Genomic DNA, 23,821 nt, shown 5'->3' on the forward strand with positions numbered 1-23,821 from the left:
CAACTCCTTTGTACTTCTGAATGTTGCTCACGGGTTCAAAAGGTTGGGGATCCCTGCCCTAAGTGTAAAAAATGCTGTCACTAGAATACATCAGGGCTTCTCTTTATGCTGAAGCAGAAAGCAATAGACATGTGATCACATTGGCAGCCATGTGACGTGCCCTTGCACCTGAATAAACGCATGTGTTTTGCCATTCAGTGGCTTTCTCAGACCAATGCTTTTATTTACCCAATAAGAGGCCCTACACACTACTTGAATGGTTATTGTGACAAAACCTGTCTGTACACAGGAATGAGTTAATCTTTGCCTGACAGGCCATCCAAAAATGTGTGATCTTATGGCACTGGGCACATGATCTGATAACCAATATTATTATTATATTTTCCATGAAGGCTTACAGGACAAGTAAACCCTTCAGTTTAACATGTTAATATTCAATTAAGCCCCCCCCCTTGCTGTAGCAAATCACAATTTTTTTTTTTTAAAACACCATATATTTTACTTGCTGTGCCTTTGTATAGGTTTCTTGTATAAGGTTCACATTTCTTTGCCAATGACATACATATGACGATGTTCTTCAATGTCAACATTCTGTGGGTTAGGGTCGGGTGCAGGTTGTTTTTTTTTTTTTTTCTCACGCACATCACTACCATTTACCCTAGCAACGAGTTAGTGGTTTTATGAGAGAATGGTTGATGACTAAGGGACAGATTTATCAAAATGTGAAATTAGAGCTCAGCACAGAAAAACTCGCCCACTTTCTATTCATTCCTATGGGATTTTTAAAAGGATATTTATCAAGAGGTGAACTCTTAACTTTCACCCATTGATTGGTAGAGAACAGAATCCTATTGTATACTACAGAGCTAATCTGCTGTGTAACCTGAGCCTTTTCAGCTTGAATGGCTGCCCCCATGGTTACACAGCAGCTTATTTATATAAACAATAGTAGAGTTTCTGAAGCAAATACACCAGTTTTACCAGTGCAGGGAAACATTGCATTATATTTCCATAACTTTCAGTCATTTTTAGTGTTACTTTAACCCTAATTTAACCCTACTGAGGGGTCAGTGCTGGATATATTAAGATACAACCTATGTACTTTATTCTTTATATTGTTACATTTGTTCTCAGTTATCTTGTTGATTTCTCTTAACCAAATTGTTTCATTGCTATTACACTGGTGTAACATACTGGGGTACCAGACCAAAATGATCCCTATTATGTGATTGCTGCTAGCTGGAAGAGGCAAAAATGCCCATGGTCCACCTGTGAGTCACGTCTGTTTAAACAATGATGACAAGCATTGCTTACATTTTCTCTGTATACTGTGAGCACTTTAGATATTGCCCTTCAGTTAAATTAGACAATAACAAAAGTGAAAAACAGAAATGACTGTAAGGTTGACAATGCAGGCAATGTATTGAGTTTGGTAACATACCTAAAAACTGTCCCGTTTTTCCCAATTTTGACAGCTCAACCCGCAGTCCTGGATCCAAACTTACTCTTTGATCTCCTGCACTGAACAGCCAGAAAAAGATACAAAGTTTCTAACTTAATTGGCTTTTGGCAGAGAGCCCATAATATATACTTGGATACTTTTGTAACAATGTAAGATAAGCAGGTCTCTTGGGGAAACTGTGACTTGCAACTTAAAGGAGAATTCAACCTGTAACTAAAAAAACCCTACCCTATGTAGACCCTCCCTCCAGCCTAGCTGCTACCCCAGGGAAATGTCCCTAATGTTTTACTTACCCCTCGGTGCAGATTCAGGGATTGCAGTTCACCGCAGCCATCTTCCGGGTCTTCGGTAAGCTGACACCAAGACCAGAGATGCGGCGCATGCGCAGTTGGAGCAATTTCCTGGTTTGCGGCAGCTGCGCATGCGCCAAAATAGATAGAAATTGTTTAATCGCTGGAAGAAGACACGAAGACCCGGAAGATGGCTGCGGTGAACTGCATTCCCTGATTTTGCATCGAGGGGTAAGTAAAACGTTATGGTCATTTCCAGGGAGGGCAGCTAGGCTGGGGGGAAGGGAGGTCTACGTAGGGTTTTTTTTTAGTTACAGTTTTAATTCTCCTTTAAAGGGCAATTCAACTTCATTAGCAAAACTGTAATAACACATAAAAACCACAGAAATGTGTTCGAACTTTCATAACCTGAAACATTTTGTAAAATTAACATGGTAATTAGGGGCGTGGCCACAAAATGGGCCTAGTCTAAACTTTTTCTCCCTCTTTCTATTTCCAAAATGTTGGGAGGTAACTAATACCGTAGCAACTAGACTGCTGCCAATGGGGTAACAGCAGCTGCATCCCCCTATGAGAAATCTGCCTCCCTTGTAAAGACTGGTCTGGAGCCCCACTCATCCCTCACACACATTTCAAAACAATTAATTTTGCTACTCAGGCAGATGACTGGGATTCTGTTCAGGGTGCCACCATATCAACACGGGGTGTGTGGCCTCACAGCAAAATAATCTGTAGAAATGTGTTTTTTATGTATTTAATAGTTCCCTAACAATCCGCATTCCACTTATCCAACAAAGAGCTCTTTCGAGAACGCTCACTTGAGTTTCTCTTGAGTTTTACTCCCTAACAGCCCTACACGTGGTCCGCTGTTTTGCTCCCTACCAGCCAATCCCTCGTTACGTTCCCGCCTACTTTATAGCTCTCTACCAGCCAATCCCTCGCCACGTTCCCGCCTACATTATAGCTCTCTACCAGCCAATCCCTCGCTACGTCCCCGCCTACTTTATAGCTCAGCCCTCGGCGACTTCCAATCATAAAGATGATAAGGAGGCGGGGAAGCTAGTTTTAATTTAATCCATTCGCCGGAACAAATTTACGAACACCAGAAACTAGAGAATACAAATCATCGTCACTGCAATAATCCTTGTTTGACGCAAGGGCGTTAAATTCTTAAACATGCCATCGTCAAATATGGCCGCCCCGTCACTGTTCCGGAAGATGGACTTTTCCCTTTGTGAAGCTCCGCCTCTTTAAATGTCACTCGGAGCGCTCAAAAACTTTTCCTCGAGTGTATGGTTTCTAGGCAACTGCAGGTACGTCACATCCGGGAACTTGGTTCTTTCTCGTGTTCTCCGCGTGTCTCACCGAGTTTTCCCGTTATCACTTGTTGTCGAGTTGGGGCGGGCTTCAGTGGCCCGCCCCGAGTGAAGCTCCGGTAGGTGGATAACATGGCGGAACCAGCGGGAGCGTCCAGCCGGCACGAGAAGAGCCTTGGGCTTCTCACTAGTAAATTTGTGTCGCTGCTACAGGAAGCGAAGGATGGAGTGCTCGACCTGAAAGTGGTAAGTTCCCAACAATCCCTGAGGTGCCCGGCCTTGTTCTCTTGAGTTATGCGGACAGTGGCTGTGTTCTGTGTAACTGGGGAATGACATGTTGCCTGTAGTACCTGCACTGACAGCCAGAGGCGGAAGTGAGAGTTCTAGAAGGGGGCTGCCTGCATGGCATGCTGGGTATTCTTCCTGTGCTGCAGAGTATCACGCGGGGAAGGCCTGCTCATTTATCTACAGGGGACCATGGGAAAGCAAAAAGGAACTTGGTTATATGATGATTCCATAGTGGGTTTTGTACCTGTGATAGGGAAGTGACAGAGGAGGGGATGTAGCTGAAGGTGGCAAGCTGACTGCCTATCAATTATACTGATAACAGTAATATAGGGGGTAGACCTGTGTGATTGATATAATAGCATCATGTGGGGAATATGAGGCAGAGGAGTTGGACTATTATTGTGCCTCTAAATACTGTATTACGTAAGACTTTTTTTGTGTGTCCTTTAGTGATGGGGGGGGGGGGGCAGGACAAATCCGACCCTAACTAACAAAATCTTAAACCCACACCTGACCCTAACCCTATTACCATTTTAGGACTCGACTTGTAGCCGCATCACCTCTCTGCATTCTACTACTGTGCGCCATTGGTTCCAACATGGAATCTTGGGGAGGAGTGTATTTCCCTAGTCCCGCACCCAACACTGACCTTCACCCAGGTCTGAGCTGAGATTCAAAATAGGCCCCCTCTGGCATTTTGGGTAGACAGAGGCCCAAACAGCCCCCCACCAGCCCAATAAATAGTGACTGTCTATGGCAACTTGAGGTAAGGCAAGTTGCTGGTCTCAGCGTGCAAATTCCAAATGATACATTACTGTAGATTCCAAGGAGCCTGTGTCACACTCCCCAAAGTAATCAGAATAATGTGTATAGTAGGAATAAACAGCATCAAGGCAGTATTTTCAAAACTTCAAGTGTCAACACTTCATGTTTTTCGGGTATAACCCTTTTTCACACTTTAAAAAGGGTTAAACCCGAAACATGTAGTGTTGACACTGCTAATAAATGAAACACTTGCAGTTTTGAAAATACTGCATTGATGCTCTTTATTTATTCCTACTATATACATTATTCTGTCTATGGCAACTTACAGCTGTCCCTCTGGCCTTTACCAGAATCCACAAATTGCCAGTCCAGGGCCTTCCCGTACCCAACCATGACCTGCACCATGAGGTAGCTCCAGTGTGGGTGAAAGCTCCCTCCTGGGGAGAGTTGCCTAGTATTTGTGGGGGCATTTAAGAAAAAAGTATATATGTATGTGTATAGATAGTTCCCATTAAAAAACATATCTTTTTACTTTACAAAGTTAAAAAAAATTATACTTGTATCCCCATGATAGCCCATGATTAAGTGCCCTGGTGGGTACATTTTTTAACTTTGTATATGTTTCTTAGTTTGCTTCTTACTGCTTAATTTTATTGTGTAAGATTTTGTTTTTATTACATAGGATACTTTTAACAGAAGGGACTGTATGAGAAATCTATACTTTCGGCAAAGGAGTATTAGTTGTGGTTTAATGGTACATTTTAGTTGAAGGTAAAACTACATTTTAGTTGAAGGTTTGCTTATTGTGTACATGGGTTAACCTACATCTGTGCAGGGGGAGGTATAAGGAGTTTATTTATATATTGTTTTCTGTGAAACAAAGGGTAGTGGGAGACTGAAAATTGTTTGGAATTACAATTAACATTTTGTACTAGTTGTCTACGTACAGGTATGGGACCTGTTATCCAGAATGCTCGGCACCTGGGGTTTTCTGGATAACGGATCTTTCTTGTCATTTGGATCTTCAGTTTACTAGAAAATCATGTAAACATTATATAAACCCAATAGGCTGGTTTTGCTTCCAATAAGGATTAATTATACCGTACAGTTTTATTATTACAGAGAAAAAAAGGAAATCGTTTTTACAAACTGGGATTATTTGGTTATAATGGAGTCTGGGAGACCCCTTCTGTTATTTGGAGCTTTCTGGATAACGGGTTTCCGGATAACTGATCCCATACCTGTATTAGGAACTTTTTGCTCATATCATTAATTTGCTGCGCGCCTGACCCCCACAAGGTAAAGCTACTGACTGAAGAAGGGGCACTAGGAGTATTACCTCACACATCTATTGCTCAGGCACAGGGTTATGCAGAACAGAATCTTTACAGCATGTAAGAAACTTTTCAATGTTACCAACATGTTTAAAAGTCTTAAAAAAAAAGTGTTTTCCCCTGCAGGCTGCAGATAGTCTTGCTGTCAGACAAAAGAGAAGAATATATGATATTACCAATGTTTTGGAAGGTATTGGTTTAATAGAGAAGAAGTCAAAGAACAGCATTCAGTGGAAGTAAGAACATTATTTTGATTTTGCAAACTACAGATGTGTCTAAGTTAACCCATACGTTGTAGGTTCCACATTTCATGCAACACACATTCATGCAAGCATTTAAAGGAGAACTAAAGCCTAACTAAAGTAGACTAGAAATGTTGTACATTGTTTTGGGCTTCTGTACCAGCCCAAGGCAACCAGAGCCCTTTAGCAGTAAAGATCTGTGTCTCCAAAGATGCCCCAGTAGCTCTCCATCCTCTTTTCTGCTGATTCACTGCACATGCTTTGTGCTGCTGTCACTTACTGAGCTTAGGGACCCACTCACAATATACAGTACACATAGAATAGAAATTTCACAATAACGCTGATTAATAATTAATACAGATAATTACTAAATGGCAGCACAGCATCCAGTACAATTAGCATCATAATTTACTAATCAGCCCTGTAGCATCAGCTTTTATTACAGACAAACCTCATTTTCTGCTTGATAATTTGCGACACCCCCTAAGCTTAGCTTCTCAACAGCTGCTTAGAGTCCACTGTCCCCTGTGACAGGTTTGAAGTCCTGGATCATTGCTGCTATTGAGAAGCTGAAACTTTAGGCTGGTGCAATAAGTTCAGTATATAAAATATATAATTTTAGCCATTCATTGTAGGGTTTAGTTCTCCTTTAAGCAACCATTTAAAGGGCTTAACTGTTGTCTAGAATCTTCAATTACTCCCTGGGGGTTTAGTGTGCCATCCTGTGGAAAACAGATGCAATCTTTATGAGTGAGAGATACCCTTCACTGAAGAAGAAAACAAGCCTTTCCAAATAACTGATCTTGCATAGCTTTTTAGTAAGCCCCACTTTAAGCAGAAAATGGCCTATGCTTTACAGCTGTTTAATGATCTTGTCCATGCAGTTGTTGATATATACCTAGACTCGTAGAGAGTTCAAAGGAATGCACTGGAGAGGCTGCCTGAAGACCAATAAGGTTGAGAATTAAAAGTAAATAAATATATTGGACATTTCAGGATGATAACTGGGTGGCTGGGAGATGATCTCTCTAATCCATTCATTGGTCAAGGGGGCTTAATCAAAATTTGGACTGTAAAGGAATTAGAATCTTAGAGGAGAACCAAATCCTTTTTATTAAAATTCCTTACCCCCCTACCCTACACAGACGCGCCCCCCCCCAACCTCGGTGTTACCCTGGTTAAATGCCCCCGACTCTTTGCTCACCCACTCGTTGCATATTCAGGGCATCAGAGTTGATGGGCGCCATTTTCTTATCTTCAGGAAGAGGTCGGCACATGCGTAGTTGCCGCAATCTGCCGGTCCCTAACAACTGCGCATGCGCCGACAGCCACCGTAATTGGTGCCGGAGGAATATCCAAAGATTACCAGAGAAGATTGCGCCTGTGAACTCTGATGCCCTGAATCAGCAACAAGGGTAAGTAAAGAGTTAGGGCATTTACCAAGGGTAACACCTAGGCTGGGGGGGAGCAGGGAGGGGGGTCTACGTAGGGTAGGAGGGTAGGGGATTCTAATAAAAAGGGTTTGGTTCTCCTTTAAGGTCAGAAACGGAAAATCATTACCTAGAAATGAAACTTAGAGCGAAATGAAAATATAATTAATGTCTTTACCCACATGTGGTAAGGATACACCGAATCCAGGATTCAGTTTGATTGCATCCCTAATATGTTGTTAAAAAGGTGCACTGAATCTTTGTACTTCTGTTGAAGTGGTGTAGGTGCAGGTTGCAACACCAAAGAAGTGCTCGACAGACTAAGGCACCTGAAAGCAGAAATTGAGGACCTGGAACTAAAGGAGAGAGAACTGGACCAGCAAAAAGCATGGCTGCAGCAAAGCATCAAAAATGTTATGGATTCATCCTCCAATGGAATATATCCTTTTCAGATCCAGTTGAAAGGCTTTCTGTCTGTACTAGAATACTCGGTATCAATCTGTGTAGCTGTCTGACAAGTTAGGCCTCATAAATATACATTGAAGCCCTAATGAATATATATCCCACTTGTTCCTGAGTTTTTGGCGCCAAGTATGACGTCGTCAAAGCTTCACAAGCATTAATTAGCCATAGTGAAAACATCAAAAGGAAAATATATCCGCTCACCACTTGGTGTCACCAACGTGCAGTGAATATAAGAACAGTCCCTTTAGCAACATTTTCTGCTGTGACACCTGTGAAGTTTATACTAAATATCTATTTAGTTACAGTTGTAGCAGTGTTATCTCTTAGTATCAGTTATTAGAAACAATGTAATAAAAACATTCAATAAAAACTATTTGATCAGTAAACCAATGTGTAGCCTTGTTTTATCGCTATCCATTTTTGTGCACTTCAGCTGCTCTTATATAATGTTGTGTAGTTTTGCCATTACTCTATAATTTAATTTTCTTTTTTCTTTTCTTTTTTTTTAGCATATTAGCTGTGGTATTATATAATTTTTTTGAGGTTTGGACTTGGGTGTATATTTGCTGCCCTGTGTGCTCCAGTATCTATAGTTGTCATCTGAACGGATGGTGGACACTCAAAGTGAACTGGGCTCGTATCCGATCATATTTGCAAATGTAGCCAGTGTGGAATATTTAAATCCGCTAAATATTCAGCTTTTAAACGTTAAAGGACAGTAAACCTTTAAAACCTTTATTAACCCTTTAAAATAAGTGAATTTTAAATTGAGCATTTTTCAATTTACATAGCTTTTTTTTTTTTATTATTATTATTCCATGTGCCTCCTGCTTGTCACTTTCTGACCCATAAGTCAATTTAAAATTGACGAGAGTGCTCTTTTAAGCATTTTTCAATTTACATAAATTTTTTTTATTCTAAGCGCATCCTGCTGGTCACCTTCTGACCATTAAGTATTCAAGGAAGTTGTCACGACAAAGACAAAGGGCTGGTGTGATGTTCTTCTCGTTAGAAAAAACATTAGAAACATCAGATACATTTTCTCGCATCTTTACTTACCAGAAGAACATCAGACCAGCCCTCCTTCTCCTGACCACTTCCTTAACTACTTGGTGCTCGAAAATTGACCAGCGATTGGCGCTGTCGTAACAATTCCTTTATGGTAACAGTTTGTATCCCTATATCTTGGAATTTTAAAAAAAAAAAGACAAGGTAAAAATGCTACTCCTGTTTTGGGGTCCTGTACCAGCCCAAGCAACCACAGGCCTTTAACAGTTCTTTCGAAGATGCCACTGTAGCTCCCCATTTTCTTTTCTGCTGATTCACAGCACCTGCTCTTTGCTGCCATCACTTTCCTGAGCTTTGGGACCAACTTTCAATACACTGTGTATATATAGAATATAAATGTCACAATACAAGGCTGATTCAGATTCTCAATACATGGCAGCGCAAAAACCAGTGCAATTTGCATAAGAATTTAGCATTTATCCCTGTAGCATCACATTATATGACAGGGAAACCTCATTTTCTTTTTGATGATTGTGACAGCCCCTAAGCTTAGCTTCTCAACATCTAGTTGAGCACGTGCAGTGACACTCCTAACAAAATTCGAGATGGGGAGCTCCTGTGACCGCTTTTAAGGCCTTGATCATTGTGTTTATTGAGATGCTGACCTTAAGGCTGGTGCATTAAGCTCTGTATATAATATGGAATTTTTATTCCGTATTTGTTTTTAGGGTTTAGTGCTTGTTTAACTTTCACATTTGCATTGACACAACTAATGAGTTCAATATCAATCTATAGAATATAATATATACTGATTGTTTAACCGGAATAAGATGCAGTTACTGTTTATTCCTTAACACTCTCACATATTCATTTGTTACTCACGAAGACCTGTGTAACTGCTTTAATGGTAGGTGCTTTCAACCTCTCTTATTTTATTTTGTCCAGACTAAGTAGTAAAGGTGCATATAACAGACAAAAAAAATGTTCATACACTTTTTCTTTTTTTTTTTTTCTCCCCCTTCATATTCTAGGAGACACTCTCCTTGCTATCCAGGCTCCATCTGGCACTCAACTGGAAGTTCCAATTCCCGAAATGGTATAAAAATATATTTGCTTAGCTTGGATACTTCTGATCGTCTGAGGTCCATTAATATTAGTTGTTTATTGTTAAGATGTGGAGAGAGTTGCTGTGTTTAATATCATGAATTTACATTCCTTGCATAAAGCATATACAATGTACCAATGCTTTTGTGGGCCTTTGTTTTTTCCTTTAGGGTCAAAATGGACAAAAGAAATACCAGATTAGTTTAAAGAGTAATTCAGGTCCAATTCAGGTACTTTTGATAAATAAGGAATCCAGCTCATCCAAGCCAGTCGTCTTTCCTGTTCCTCCACCGGATGACCTTACACAACCCAATTCACAGCCTGAAGCAACGGCCTCTTCAAATAAACAGCCAGCAGCACAGAATAGCTCTCTCTGTGCAAAAGAAGAACATGAAAGCAACCTGACAGAACAGGCAGCTGCAGGTGAGTAATGGATTTTGTTTGCAGTTATAGAAAACGAAGTGCAGGCTGCGAACTAGGACCTGCCTAGGGCATTTGAACATAGGGGGTTCAGTCTGCAGTGTTTCTTTTTGCCTATGCCTCCAGCCTCTGATTTTTTTTTTATTAAAATGGGATTGTGAAAATGAAAAATGTAATACAAGTTTCATCATACTAAAATCAGAAACTTTCTAATTCTAATCCAATGGCGCTGTTTCTGAAATATTGAAGTTACTCTTCCATCTCCCTCTCTCGGTATATGGCTCCTGCATGAAAATAGAGAATGAAGAGATACAGAGTCAGATTTTTACCAACAATTAGGTCTGAGGTGTGTTTTAGGGGGGAAGCTCTTTCCTAGCAAATGTATTAGAACAAACTGAAATCCTGCACTTTGAGAGACAGGATTTCTGTCCGAGTTGGTTATTTTGAAACTGTGAGCTCCAATAAATCTTTTGAGAAAAAAGGTACACACAGAGAGACAAATTGCAGAGAGAGGGATAGATTTACTAGATTATTTCAGAAATGGCACAGAATGATTAATTGATTTATATTTTGAAAATCGTAATTCGGCATGATGAAGCTCGAATTAAATTAAAATTTTCGCAATCCAAATTACGGAAAAATCCCTTATCCGGAAAACCCCAGGTTCCAAGCATTCTGGATAACCAGTCTCGTACATGTACCACCAAGCAGTGAGTGTTTTAAAGTAATGACAAATAATGTACTTTTGCCCTGCACTGGTAAAACTGGTGTGTTTGCATTAGAAACACCACTATAGTTAATGTAAACAAACTGCTGTGTAGCCATGGGGGCAGCCATTCAAGCACAGGATACACAGATACATTCTGAAGACTGCCATTTTATAGTACAGAGTGTATCTGTTATCTGCTGTGTATCTTGTTTACATAACGTATAGCAGTGTTTCTGAAGCAAATACACCAGTTATACCAGTGCAGCAAAGCAGTACATTATATTTTCATTACTTTTAAGAAGCTTTTTTTTTTTTTTTTTGGTGGCCTATCCCATCTGCTGGTGGACTCTATATGCAGCTGTCGACTTACTGTTTTTGGAAAATATAGTTGCAGCTTTATTATTTATCATATTTTACCCCTCATATAGTCCGCACAGATCCACTTGCAAAAATGGTACTAAAACCCCAAAGGCCCAGGTGTAGAATTTGCATCCAGGCCCTCCTCCCACCAGTCTCCTTACTGATACAAATTTTTTACAGCATGTGTCCTTAAAAGTAGTAATATAAATACATGTCTGGTTGCTACAGAATGCTATACTGATGTGTCTTGCACCTTGTGTCACACTTACACTTTGTGGTGTTTGCATAGGCGGAGGGTGAATTTTTTGTTTGGGGAGGCTAAAGATGGGCCATTCATAGACTGACCTAAAGCTACTGTGAGGCTTAGTGGATGCACCACTGGAATGAAAATAAACCCCCACCCCAACTACCTCAAGCGGTTCTGTGGGTTCCACAACTCATATTAAATGGATTCTCAATCCATTTGTGTTCACAGATGTCCCTTTAATTTTAACAAAGGGGTGATATATTTGTGAAGTGTTAAACAGTGTTAAGCTTAGATGTGAGATTTAGTCTATATTTACAAAACAAGCACATATATGCAGTGATATGCAGTGGGTACTGGTGGCAGAGATTCAGATATATTTATGCCCCCACTGAAATACAACATTGTTTTGTTTCCAAGCCACCTTAAAGGGGTGCTTCACTTTTAAGTACACTTTATGTGTATAGAATGGCTAATTCTAAGCAACTTTTCAATTGGCCTTCATTTTTTCTTTTTTTATAGTTTTAATTATTTACCTTCTCCTTTTGACTCTTTCTTTCTTTCAAATGGGGATGACCTCTTCTAAAAACAAATGCTCTGTAAGGCCACAATTCTATTGTTATTGCTTTTTTTTTATTGCTCATCTTTCTGTTCAGACCCCTTTCCAGTTCCTTATTCAAATCTATGCATGGTTGCTAGGGTGATCTGGACCCTAGCAACCAGATTGCTGACATTGCACATTGGAGAGCTGCTGAATAAAAAGCTCCACAAATAATAAAAAAAATTAAAGACAAAAATTGTCTCAGAATATCTGACTAACTTACAGACTTAAAAGGTTTTGTTCACCTTTGAGTTAACTTTTATTATGATGCAGAGAGTAATATTCTTAAACCAATTTGCAATTTGTTTTCATTTTTTATTATCTGTTTTTGAGTTATTTAGCTTTTTATTCAGCAGCTCTCCAGTTTGCAGTTTGAACAATCTGGTTGCTAGGGTCCAAATTCCCTAGCAACCATGCACTTATTTGAATAAGACACTGGAATATGAATAAGAGAGGCCTGAATAGAAAGATGAATAATAAAAAGTAGCAATAACAATACATTTGTAGCCTTACAGAGCATTTGTTTTTAGATGGTGTGACCATTAAAAAGATGGAAAGAGTCAGAAGAAGAAGGCAAATATTTCAAAACCTATAAAAATAAATAATAAAGGCCAATTGAAAAATTGCTTAGAATTGGCCATTGTATAACATACTAACAGTTAATGTCAAGGTGAACACCCCTTTGACTAAAATAAACAAAGTAAGAGAAAAAAAACAAGTGCAAAAACATAAAAAGGACAATTTGCTTTTCATGGGGAAAGAGTTAATTCAATTATTTTATACAGATAGTGTTTAAGCTGTTAGAGTTTTTCCAGTATAGTACTGTACCTGTGGGAGCAGTAAGTTGAAATCTGCAGCAAATTAGTTACACCTCTGGTGAGGTTCCTTCTAGTCCTTTCTGCAGTGCCTTCCGACGATCCGAATCTCACCCCCACCCCCTCCTTTATCTGTGACCTGATTGGCTAGTTCTACTGTCAGTCAAGAGAGGTGCATTCTGATTGGGGAAACCATGAGGAATAAGTTCCAATCAGTGTGCAGCTCAGAGAACCGGTTTCCACAATGTTAAAGGTGTAAACCAGCAGTCAGAAACGGAGAGAGTTCGTTTTAGTTAGGTGCCAGGCAGGTTTGGGGAGGCTTAGCCTCCCCTAGCCTTATTGAAAATCCGCCTATGGGTGTTTGCTTCTCGTAGGTAAATTAAAACCTGAGTGCGCAGCCAGCGATCTACAGGAGAACACGTCAAGCTCTTACCCTGAACTTCCTGAGTCCATTCTGTATTCTGCGCTTGGGACAGACGTAGCACACAGCACAGCCGGTTCCAGTGGCTATTCCCCTTTGCTTCCGTTGGATGTTAATTGTATTTTAAGACCCAATGCATTTGACATAACAAAAATGGACGAGCAGGAAGGTAAGTTCTTTATACTGTGAGTTCCTTTTATCAAGAAGATCTAGGTTGCAGCATTCCATACCTGGAACATTACTGATGTCATAGACACTATTCAAAGTAAATTTTTATTTTTTATTATATAGACTAATCTGCTTATTTGACGTTGCTTTACTTTGTGTTTTCTAGGTCAAATTAGCGGAGACCTTATTGATGAGCTTATGTCTTCTGATGGTATGTAGCGCGCGCACACTCGCACAGCTATCCTTTAGGGCCTGAATGTTTCTACTAAATCTACTAACAGTCTTTACTTGTCACCATTATTGGTGGGAGGATAATGTTGTTTTAGTTCTATAAAATGCTATAGGTATTTTTGTCTGCTGTAGCACATTTGTATGATTATAAAAGACAACCTTGCCATCCCCAGGTTTTGCAGAACTACAATTCTTCACCAATTGAGCTAGCAGGATTCCAAGAAATGCAGTTCTCAAATAGTCAAATACCTACTATTCCTGGGATCAAACATCATAACTCCAGGTCTTATAGTTTGCAAACCATTTAAAGGCCAACTAATGCCCTAGAAGAATAACTTATTCCTCTACAGTAGATATTTGCAGATGAAATAATGCCCCCTTCTGGGATGCCAGGTCAATTTATTAATCATATGTGTGTCCACATCAACACAGGGCAGTGCACTATACAGACACATTGTCCTGGGTTCAGAGGTGGAGGTGGTACTGTTTTGAGTCTTAAAAGTAAGTGAAGTAGCAGATCAGGTACATAAGTGTTTTATTGCACTGCTTTATCTGACCAAAATAAACCTGTTATAAGCCATAGTATTCAAGGCTCTTCTCTACCCTTTAGAGGGGAAAAAATACCCACTTTTGTTTTACATGAGTTCATCCAGTTGGACTTTTAAAGCAGCAAAAATAAACATGTAATATGCAATAAAGTTACATAATGTATTAAGGAGTTATTTTAACCAGACAGAAATTAAGGGTGATGGCAGATGGGGTGCTTTGCTGGTAAATATTTGTGTCGAAAATACCTTTCCCTCTGTACCAATAGAATAGAAATCATGTACAAAGCCAGCAAAAGCAGTGTACCCCCTTGTTCATCATGAGTTCACTGCATAGTATTTGTACTGATTATACAGTATTTTTTAAGATTTTATAATTTTAGTTTTTTTATTTCTTAAGCTAAACCGGGAAATTTGAAGCTACTCCATGTTTGGTCCTTGCAGTAATCGCTCTGCATAATCGTGTACTGCTATGTTTAAGCCAAAACAATCGCAACAAAGTGTGAAGGGTGGGTGGCAAATATCGTCCTGGTGTAGCATCAGTTTCCATGTTTCTATGCTCAACAAATAGTTTGCTATTCTTGTGTAATAGTGAGCGACAGCAGGCAGTAGTAGAGTACAGAAAGCGAGAGAGGTACATACATGAGAAAGTCAAGACAAGATAATGATTTAAATAGCAATTTACAAATAACTTCAACTTTTCAGAATTTTTATGTCTAAAACTGATTACAGGCTATGTGGTGGTTTACCTTCACATTAACTGTATGTTCTACAATGTTTTATTCTTTAAAAAAATTAATTGGGTTTAAGGTTTAATTTAAATGATTTGTTTTTGCTTCTTCTTTCCATTGTTCACTTTTTACTCCTACAACCAAAAAAAGCAGTTTTATTGTTACTTTTTATTACGTTTCTATTCAGACCCTCTCCTATTCATCCTCTGGTCTGTCATTCATATCACTGCCTGGTTGGTTGCTAGGTTAAATTTAACCATAGAAACCCAGCTTTTAAAATTCCTAACAAAAAAATCTAAAAAATCATTAACCATCTACATCATACTAAAAGTTAATATAATGATGAACTACCCCTTTAAATAATGTTTAAAGTAATGCTGCATTTTAATGTTTACTTTTTTTTTTTTTTTCCACCACCCCTTTTAGTTTTCCCATTGTTACGGCTTTCACCAACTCCAGATGACTACAGCTTCAATTTGGATGACAGTGAAGGAGTCTGTGATCTCTTTGATGTGCAGATATTAAATTATTAGACGCCATTTTTGGGGTTTCTTTTCCCCAGTCTCTACCTCTCTGCCCTACTCCAAGCAGGGAAAACATCCATAATGTTGATCTTTATACTATGTCTAGGGACATAATTTTTTGCACTTTGAAAGTACAGTAGTATAAAATTCTAGATTTAAAGGTCTAATCAATTTTTTTTTTTTTTAATCATCTTTGCTTGGCATAGCCTTGCCTTAAAGGGATACTGTCGTGGGAAAAAAAATTTTTTTCAAAATGAATCAGTTAATAGTGCTGCTCCCGTAGAATTCTGCACTGAAATCCATTTCTCAAAAGAGCAAACAGATTTTTTTATATTCAATTTTGAAATCTGACATGGGGCTAGATATTTTGTCAATTTCCCAGCTGCCCCCAGTCATGTGACTTGTGCTCTGATAAACTTCAATCACTCTTTACTGCTGTACTGCAAGTTGGAGTGATATCCCCCCTCCCTTTTCCCCCCCAGCAGCCAAACAAAAGAACAATGGGAAGGTAACCAGATAACAGCTCCCTAACACAAGATAACAGCTGCCTGGCAGATCTAAGAACAGCACTCAGTAGTAAAAATCCCATGTCCCACTGAGACACATTCAGTTACATTGAGAAGGAAAAACAGCAGCCTGCCAGAAAGCATTTCTCTCCTAAAGTGCAGGCACAAGTCACATGACATGGGGCAGCTGGGAAATTGACAAAATGTCTAGTCCCATGTCAGATTTCAAAACTGAATATAAAAAAAAATCTGTTTGCTCTTTTGAGAAATGGATTTCAGTGCAGATTTCTGGTTGAGCAGTACTTAACTGATTCATTTTGAAAAAAAATGTTTTTCCCATGACAGTATCCCTTTAAGTATGTTTCAATTGAATATGTATTAATTTTGCTGTTTTCAATTCCATACTTCCATTTATTATTTTTTTTTATCGTAGAGCTGTATAATAAATGTATAATGTGGCTGAATCATAAAGAGTGAGAAATAATGGCTGTTCAGGTCTCGTGTATATGTGCTTTTCCATGGCAGTAGGAGCAACATCTTGCATGGAAAAACCAATCCACCCCAACTGTATAGAAGCTCCTGTACCAAAATAGGAGACTAACATTTTTTTATTTAGTTTTTTTGTATAATTAATGAAAACGTATGTGTAGTAGAAGTAATTTGTTTACAGGCCAAAAGCAGCACATAGCCCTATTTGAACTGCAGCATTGTCCAACCAATGGCCTTCTTTCTGATGCATCCGCATCCCTGTACTAAAGGGGATATTGTGTACATTTGTGTAAAATGCAGATTATAGTAACAAATAGGCCGATATCCATTGGTAGAATGTTAGACAGTCTAACATGTATTCTGAAGAAATGCACTTGGAAGAAAAGAGTATATAGACACAGGATTAAGAATTAAATATAAGGAGGGGGGTATGAACAGTATCCAGACTGTGCCTCTCTATTCACAACAGAGTGAGGATCTTGGTTGTTATGCCACCAGACCTGTGTGCATCTGTTGGAGGTTGGTAATGTAATATAAATATGTTGCTAAGACATTGTGACCCATGTTCAATCTGCAGCTTAATTGTACACATCCCTCCAAGTCACTGAAATCTAATCTCAGAGAAAAGTTTGAATTGGCATTATCTTGTACTAATGCTGAGAACAGGGAGAATTGACTTATATTTGTTTATTAAATTAGTTAGATTGACATAACATGGAAATGGCTGTTAAAGGTAAACAAGAAGCTCCAACCCCAGGCTCCCTCTAATGGCCCATTCCTGTGCCACTAGATCTCTTAAATACCTCTGTATGTATACCTCCTTTAAAAATGCACAGCAGCATTTGGTCCTTTTTTGGTTCAATTGCCAACAAGCAAGTGCAGTTGAAGTCTGGTCCTGCAGTGATTTTGATACAGAAGAGAGTGGAGTGAGATGGTACCTGCCAACTGTGCTGCTATAACCGGTGGTATGGTGGGGGCGTTAATGTAAGGATTTTGTTTTCTTTTAAGATGGCCACATGCAGGCTGATAAAAGCAGCTGACTTGGCCTCTCCAGACCAAATCTGCAATTTTTTGGCCCACTATGGGCCATCCCAATGGTCTGCCAGATAGCTATCAGTCAGGTAAAAAAAACTCATGGGTGCCAATGAGATTTTCTAGTGTTTGTCTACATTTACTCAAATCCCATGCACCCCCCCCCCCCAACTGCCCTTTACCCTCTTTGTTAATCTGACAATTGCCGTTTACAAACATACCAGCCCCCACATAACCCATTTTGGATGTGGTTTGAACATTTAAACATAAGGTCAATTATTATTTTTAATTGTGCAAAAAGTTAAAATGAGTATTTTTTTGCACCAGTTGATGTTTATTGCTATAGGAAGTGTTGTAGCAGCCAAGAACTGCTTGTTTTTATGTAGTCACTGCCAGTTTCAGGTTACGCTGAACTTATGTTGCATTCTTTTAAGTTGGAAAGATTTGTAAAGTGCCTTGAAACGCTGCACTTTCACTCCTTTTTATCAGTCTGTAGTGCAAATCAACTGCTAGGCTACTCTGGTAGGCAGTACAACAGAGCTATTATGGCAACTCCATTTTTGTTTTGCTTCCATGAATTTATGAAATATGCCAATGTTTGTACTGGTCAACCTTTTTTTAATAAACACATTCAGACAAATTGTTTTGATTTTATTTTTAATGATTTATATTGTTACAAATGTGAAAACAAGTCTGCAGCCTGATCTACATCGGGTGGGGCCTCCTGTGTTGCACTGGGTTTCTGGGGGAAAAATAAATAATTCATGGTTTAGTAATAAACTTCCTATTGGATAATTAGATTTTTAAGATTTAATATAGCATTGCATAAATCCCCTACTAATGTTCAAGAAGTTCACTATTGGGCTGAACTAAGCAGATTTGCATTCATCCTTCACTGTTTTCAGTGGTTACACAATTATTTTCCCATTTAAGTCAAAGGTTTGCTATAAAGTATTTAGGTATTTATGACTCTGATTAAAGAACTACCGGCAATTAGAATTAATTTATTTTCATAAATTGTATACAAAATTACTAGGGGCTGATTACCTTTATGTTAATATTTCCTATATTATAGAATAGTCCTTGGCAGCTTTCAGTTTTTTTTTGTTTTTGTTTTTTTCCCTTTAATTTCACCACCACCTTCTGCCTCTTATCTTTTAAACTCGGGTCACTGACCCCCACCCGTTAAAATGTTATCCTCTGTGAGAACAATGTTATTGTTACTTTTATTATCTTTATATTCAGTCCTCTCCTATTCAACAACTAGGGTTATATTTATCAGAGTGAAGTTCTGCCACTAGAGTGAAATGCTGCCACTCTCCATTCATTTCTATGGGATTTTTAAAGGCGTATTCATCAAAAGGTGAACTTTCACTTTCACCCATTTATAAATATACCTTTCAAAATCCCATAGAAATGAATTGAGAGCTGCGGAATTTCACTCTTTGATAAATTTACCCCCTAGTCTCTCATTCAAACCAACTCCTGGTCGCTAAAGTAAATTGTACCAAGATAACCAGCTGCTACATACCACAATGGTGAGCTGCCCAACAAAGGCTTAATTATTCAAAACCATAAAAAATAAAAAGACCAACTGCAGTTTGTATCAGAATCTAATTGTTTGCGTCAAACAGAAAATTAAATTAACCCATACACTGCCAACAATGTAGCACAGGTAAGTGATACATTATCCAGAAAGCTCTGAATTAAAATGAAAGGCTTATCTCCCATAGACTCCATTTTCTCCAAATTTTAAAGAATGGTTTCCTTTTTCTCTGCAATAATAAAACAGTAGCTTGTACTTGATCCCAACTAATATATAATTAATCCTTATAAGTAAAACCAGCCTATTGGGTTTATTTAATGTTTACATGATTTTCTATTAGACTTTAGGTATGAAGATCCAAATTTATGGAAAGGTCCGTTAAACAGAAGACACCAAGAATTCTGGATAACAGGTCCCATACCTGTACCCAAGTTTCTGGGTTATGCTATTAGAATATTGTGCTGCCTCGCAATGAGTCTCATTCCCAAAGCATAACTGTGTATTCGTATACTGCTGAGAGGACAAAGTTTACTTTGACTAAACCCACCAGATTGCTTGGAAAAAGCTTGAAGGTTAACTACCTGAGCAGGGTCGGACTGGGGGGCCCGGGACTCCAGTCCAGGGCCCCACTACTACGACTCGCCGTGCGGCGCCCCCCCCCCCCCTCTGTGTGCATGCACTCAAGGTACCCATCGGCGCACAGTGCTTTTTTTCCCTAAAAACCGTATCAGGGGTCTGGCCCGGCGGGGGCCCATGAGGGTCGGGCCCACCGGGTTTTTTTCCCGGTGTCCCGCCGGGCCAGTCTGACACTGTAGGTGAGTAGCTTGTAACAATTATAGGGACTTTGGTGTGACCCTTTATAACATAGCTTCTTAAACCACCGAGTTGTTTTCTGAGACTCCACATATAGACCTACCTGTAAGTGTATATTTATAAAAATCTTAATCTGGAACATCCTCCTACCATACACCAAGGTTAGTTTGATTCATTTTACATCTGTTTGGAGTGTCCCACAGGTCTTGTAAGGCATGAAACAAATATACAGCACAATGGGATATGTGATTTATAGTACCCATTTCTCTGAACATACAGGGGCAGCATGGTGGAATTCTGGTTATGGTACTATAAAATGATTATGGATTAGAAATGGTATTCACCTGTATTTTCTTTATCTGGTTTGATGGAACATTCAGTTTTGCTTGTACAACCTCCTTTTCAATCTCTGTAAATACCTTGTTAATGGTGCTCACCTTCTCACTGGCACAAACATTTATCTGTTTAAAATAAATACAGATTTAATATTACACTCTGAACCAATGTACTTCTGCATCAGTGAGGATTTTTTCCCTATATCAAGTGGATAACTGAAGGAAATTACTGTTCTTTGATAGTTTATTACATGTATGGGATCACTTATCCAGAAACCTGTTATCCAGGAAGCTCAGAATTATAGAAAGGCCATCTCCCATAGACTCCATTTTATCCAAATTTGTAAAAGTGATTTCCTTTTTCTCTTTAATAATAAAAGAATAGCTTGTACTTGATACAAACTAAGATATAATTAATCCTTATTAGACACAAAACCAGCCTACTGGATTTATTTAATGTTTGCATGATTTTCTAGTAGACTTAAGGTACGAAAATCCAAATTACGGAAAGATCCATTATCCGGAAAACCCCAGGTCCCGCACATTCTGTATATCCGGTATATCCGGTCCCATACCTGTATAGGTATTGTGAAGCCAAACACCTGTATTGAATGAAATTGTGGACTCGTTTTGCCTCTGTGTAAATTATTTTGGACTTCAGAGCATGTACATAAGTAAGTTTGTACAATAGCTTAATATGCAGTGAGTTCCAGTGGATGTTGTCCAGTGTTTGCAGTTGTGACTGGAACATTAATGCAATTATCTGTGGCCAATCCTTTCAATCTATTTGAGCAGCAATATGTAACATGAAAGGAACAAAGTCATGGTTAATCAGTGGGATGCCAATTTGTAATGGGTATTATTCTATAGTGAGCACTGCCATCTTTTTTTCCTGTCTCAAGATCTTCACTCTGGCCTGTGCTATGTCTGGCAAGAATCTGGGGGAAAGGAAAAGATGGCTGCACGCTTGCTAGACTAAGCTTCTGAGGTAAGGAGATTAGAATCATTGAGGGGTGCCGAATATATTGGCCTCTCTGAGTGATTAAAGGAGAACTAAAGCCTAACTAAAGAAGTAGCTAGACATTGTTGTACATTATGTTTTGTGCTTCTGCACCAGCCCAAGACCACAACCGTTTAGCAGTAAAGATCTGTCTCCAAAGATGCCCCAGTAGCTCCCCATCTTCTTTTCTACTGATTCACTGCAGTACACATAGAATAGAAATGTCACAATATAAGGCTGATTAGTAATTAATACAGATAATTACTACATGGCAGCACAGAAACCAGTGCAATTAGCATCAGAATTTAATAATCAGCCCTGTAGCATCAGCTTCTATTACAGACCAACCTAATTTACTGCTTGATAATTTGCAACGACCCCTAAGCTTAGCTGCTCAGAACCCACTGAGCATGTGAGTGTCACAGACACTTTCCAAGATGGTGACCCCCTGTGACAAGTTTGAAGTCCTGGATCATTGCTGCTATTGAGACGCTGACACTTTAGGCTGGTGCAATAAGTTCAGTATATAAAATATAGCATTTTTTGCCACATTTATTTTTATGGTTTAGTTCTCCTTTAAAGGGATACTGTCGTGGAAAAACATGTTTTTTACAAAATGTATTCATCCGACGCGACACGACTGTCGGATGCAAACGCAGCGCACAGCGTCTGCATCCGACAGTCGTGTCGCGTCGGATGAAAGCTGCGACACCATGCGACAATTCTATCTCTCACCTTATTTTGTCGCATGCGATAAGTTGCATGCGTTTTGTCGCAGCGCGTCGGATCGCGACCAAATCGCTTGTGGAGTCCTAGCCTTAAAAGTGTCTAATCTTTTACACTCGCTGTTCTCCGCGAACTGTGCAGCACCCCAAGACCTTTAGCTTAAGTGACATGGAGAGTAATTATTGAAATACATACCTTCTTTAGACTTATCTTCACTGGCTTTGCTTTGTTTTTGGCTTTTACACATTTACTGTTTGCAACGTGAAATACATTATTTTGTTTTTGCCCCTTCCCTTTGCTTTTTGCCATTGCTGCTGATGAAAGCTTTGGATAGTGAAATGTCTTCTGGGTGTTTACTTTAGTGCAAGCTAATGTAAAAAGAAAAGTGATGAAAAAAAGTATTAAGCCAGGGTTGTCCAACCACAGACTAAATGTTGCCCACCCATAGATTTTTAGGGTCTGTCTGCTTAAAGAGCAAGTCACTGCTTTCAATAATAATACATATAATAATTGCCAAACCACCATGGAAAATTGTAATGAATGTATTCATTACAAAACTGCTTAGAATTAGGTTTTCATTTATTTTTGGGTTGACATTCCCTTTAAGTCAGTTGATTGAACCAGTCCTTTTTCTTCTCTGGTTTAGAGTCTTGAAAGGCTGGAGCAGAGGCCATTTCTCCATTTTTGGCTTCTGCTACATTATTTTGAGAGTCAGAACAAGGAGTGCAGAGAATGTAAATAGCCAGGTACTGCTTTCCATAGCAATTACATTTAAAAAACAAGTTTTAAATCAATGAAAAGTGGGTGTAGTTAATGTATTTTGTAAAGTCGCTTAGTATGACATTCAGTGGCATAACTTACTGGGCCCCACAGCAAATTCATTTTAGGGCTCCCATCATGGCCAGAGGTTGTCCTGTTTTACTATTATATATTTGAAACTGCTCATTAATTAGAGAGGCTTATTATCCCTCCTGGGCCCCCCTGCAGCCACATGGTCTGCTTTTCCTATAGTTATGCCCCTAATGACATTTATTTGTTGATTAGGAAATGAGAGGGGAAGGTGGGGCTGTTCAGTCCCTGGGTGAGAGCTCTCCTGTCAGATACATGACAACAACCCAGCAGGACTCACGTTACCGGGTTCTGTGAGTTTCTGTATCAGAACTAATGTGCCCTGAGACACAAAGATGAAGTTTAAACTTCATCTTTCCTTGTGGCCCCTTTAACTACAGCCCAGAGTAATAAGACTGACACCGACCGATTCCTCCGTTACCTGGTTACTGTTCTACTAATCCGCACGGCTCATCCCCCAATGTAAACAAAACAAGCCAGCAGCGATTCCTGCAGCCACTCAGTAGTGAGCTATTGCCCCAAAGCACTCGTGGGTCTGGTGACGTCATTGATATGCGACAAGTTTATCTTATATGGAGCGAGCCGGGGAAGCAGGCTGCAGTTAGTCACATGGAGTTGTGGGCGTGGTTATTGTGAAGGCGGGGAAGTGCCTGTGTGGTTACTAGGGTAGTATACATTTATGACCTGTGGTAAATGTCCCATGTGGCATATACCACAGAACCTGGCCGTGAACGCTTTCTTTTATAAATAATACACTTGGATCTTTACATTATATGAGTTATTAATATAAACCTGCTGCATCAGTTTGTGCACTGTGTCCCAATATCCCCCCCCCCAGGATTTCTGTATTGTTTAAAAAACAATGGAGCTCGAGCGTGTTCCTACAAATCACCCAGTGCAAGTGTCACACACAAGTGCAAGGGTTGGGAAAGATTCACTGAATACTGAACCGAAACGAAGGGGAAAACATTTTTTACTTCCCTGTTTTCTGACAAAAAGTCACACGATTTCTCTCCCTGCCCCTAATTTGCATTCGCCCGAATCCTGCTGAT

At 39.3% G+C, this 23,821-nt stretch overlaps 2 protein-coding genes and 1 long non-coding RNA gene across 5 annotated transcripts; 1 reads left to right on the plus strand and 2 right to left on the minus strand.

Moving 5' to 3' along the window:
- The first annotated feature begins 2,817 nt into the window (after positions 1-2,817).
- On the plus strand, positions 2,818-15,723 carry e2f5.L (E2F transcription factor 5 L homeolog). Of its 3 annotated transcripts, none has more exons than XM_018268102.2 (9): positions 2,818-3,065; positions 5,582-5,691; positions 7,405-7,566; positions 9,464-9,507; positions 9,632-9,696; positions 9,875-10,127; positions 13,228-13,443; positions 13,609-13,653; positions 15,376-15,721. In XM_018268102.2, exons 1-9 carry the CDS (start codon positions 3,045-3,047, stop codon positions 15,480-15,482), a joined length of 1,023 nt encoding a protein of 340 aa, XP_018123591.1. In that variant the 5' UTR covers positions 2,818-3,044; the 3' UTR covers positions 15,483-15,721. The 3 variants fall into 3 exon arrangements, with proteins under 3 accessions (XP_018123591.1, XP_018123589.1, XP_018123590.1); XM_018268100.2 differs by having other exon boundaries at positions 2,827-3,314; positions 15,376-15,720; XM_018268101.2 differs by lacking the exon at positions 2,818-3,065 and adding an exon at positions 6,959-7,112 and having other exon boundaries at positions 5,576-5,691; positions 15,376-15,723.
- Positions 9,500-13,187, minus strand: LOC121394755. Its single transcript, XR_005961998.1, has 2 exons — positions 12,867-13,187; positions 9,500-10,408 (listed from the first exon to the last, which is right to left on the minus strand). It is a non-coding gene; the product is annotated as an uncharacterized LOC121394755 (long non-coding RNA).
- Positions 15,724-18,140: 2,417 nt separating the features above from the next.
- On the minus strand, positions 18,141-23,350 carry rbis.L (ribosomal biogenesis factor L homeolog). The gene is made up of 4 exons (XM_018268103.2): positions 23,191-23,350; positions 22,116-22,288; positions 20,204-20,320; positions 18,141-18,242 (listed from the first exon to the last, which is right to left on the minus strand). The coding sequence occupies exons 2-4, from the start codon at positions 22,227-22,229 to the stop codon at positions 18,174-18,176; spliced, it is 300 nt and encodes a 99-aa protein (XP_018123592.1). The 5' UTR covers positions 22,230-22,288; positions 23,191-23,350; the 3' UTR covers positions 18,141-18,173.
- Between the last annotated feature and the right edge of the window lie 471 nt (positions 23,351-23,821).

Source organism: Xenopus laevis, chromosome 6L (genome assembly GCF_017654675.1).
Source record: "Xenopus laevis strain J_2021 chromosome 6L, Xenopus_laevis_v10.1, whole genome shotgun sequence".
Lineage (NCBI taxonomy): Eukaryota > Metazoa > Chordata > Amphibia > Anura > Pipidae > Xenopus > Xenopus laevis.

What these genes read in the sequence shown, in the direction of transcription:
- e2f5.L (XM_018268100.2), top strand. Translation starts at nt 3,201, where the DNA reads ATGGCGGAACCAGCGGGAGCGTCCAGCCGGCACGAGAAGAGCCTTGGG. An exon ending in GACAGAACAGGCAGCTGCAG is followed by an intron (nt 10,128 to 13,227) that starts GTGAGTAATGGA and finishes TGCTTCTCGTAG; the next exon opens with GTAAATTAAAACCTGAGTGC. An exon ending in TGAGCTTATGTCTTCTGATG is followed by an intron (nt 13,654 to 15,375) that starts GTATGTAGCGCG and finishes CACCCCTTTTAG; the next exon opens with TTTTCCCATTGTTACGGCTT.
- rbis.L (XM_018268103.2), bottom strand. Translation starts at nt 22,229, where the DNA reads ATGGCAAAAAGCAAAGGGAAGGGGCAAAAACAAAATAATGTATTTCAC. An exon ending in TGAAGATAAGTCTAAAGAAG is followed by an intron (nt 20,321 to 22,115) that starts GTATGTATTTCA and finishes TATTTTAAACAG; the next exon opens with ATAAATGTTTGTGCCAGTGA. An exon ending in ACCAGATAAAGAAAATACAG is followed by an intron (nt 18,243 to 20,203) that starts GTGAATACCATT and finishes TTTTTCCCCCAG; the next exon opens with AAACCCAGTGCAACACAGGA.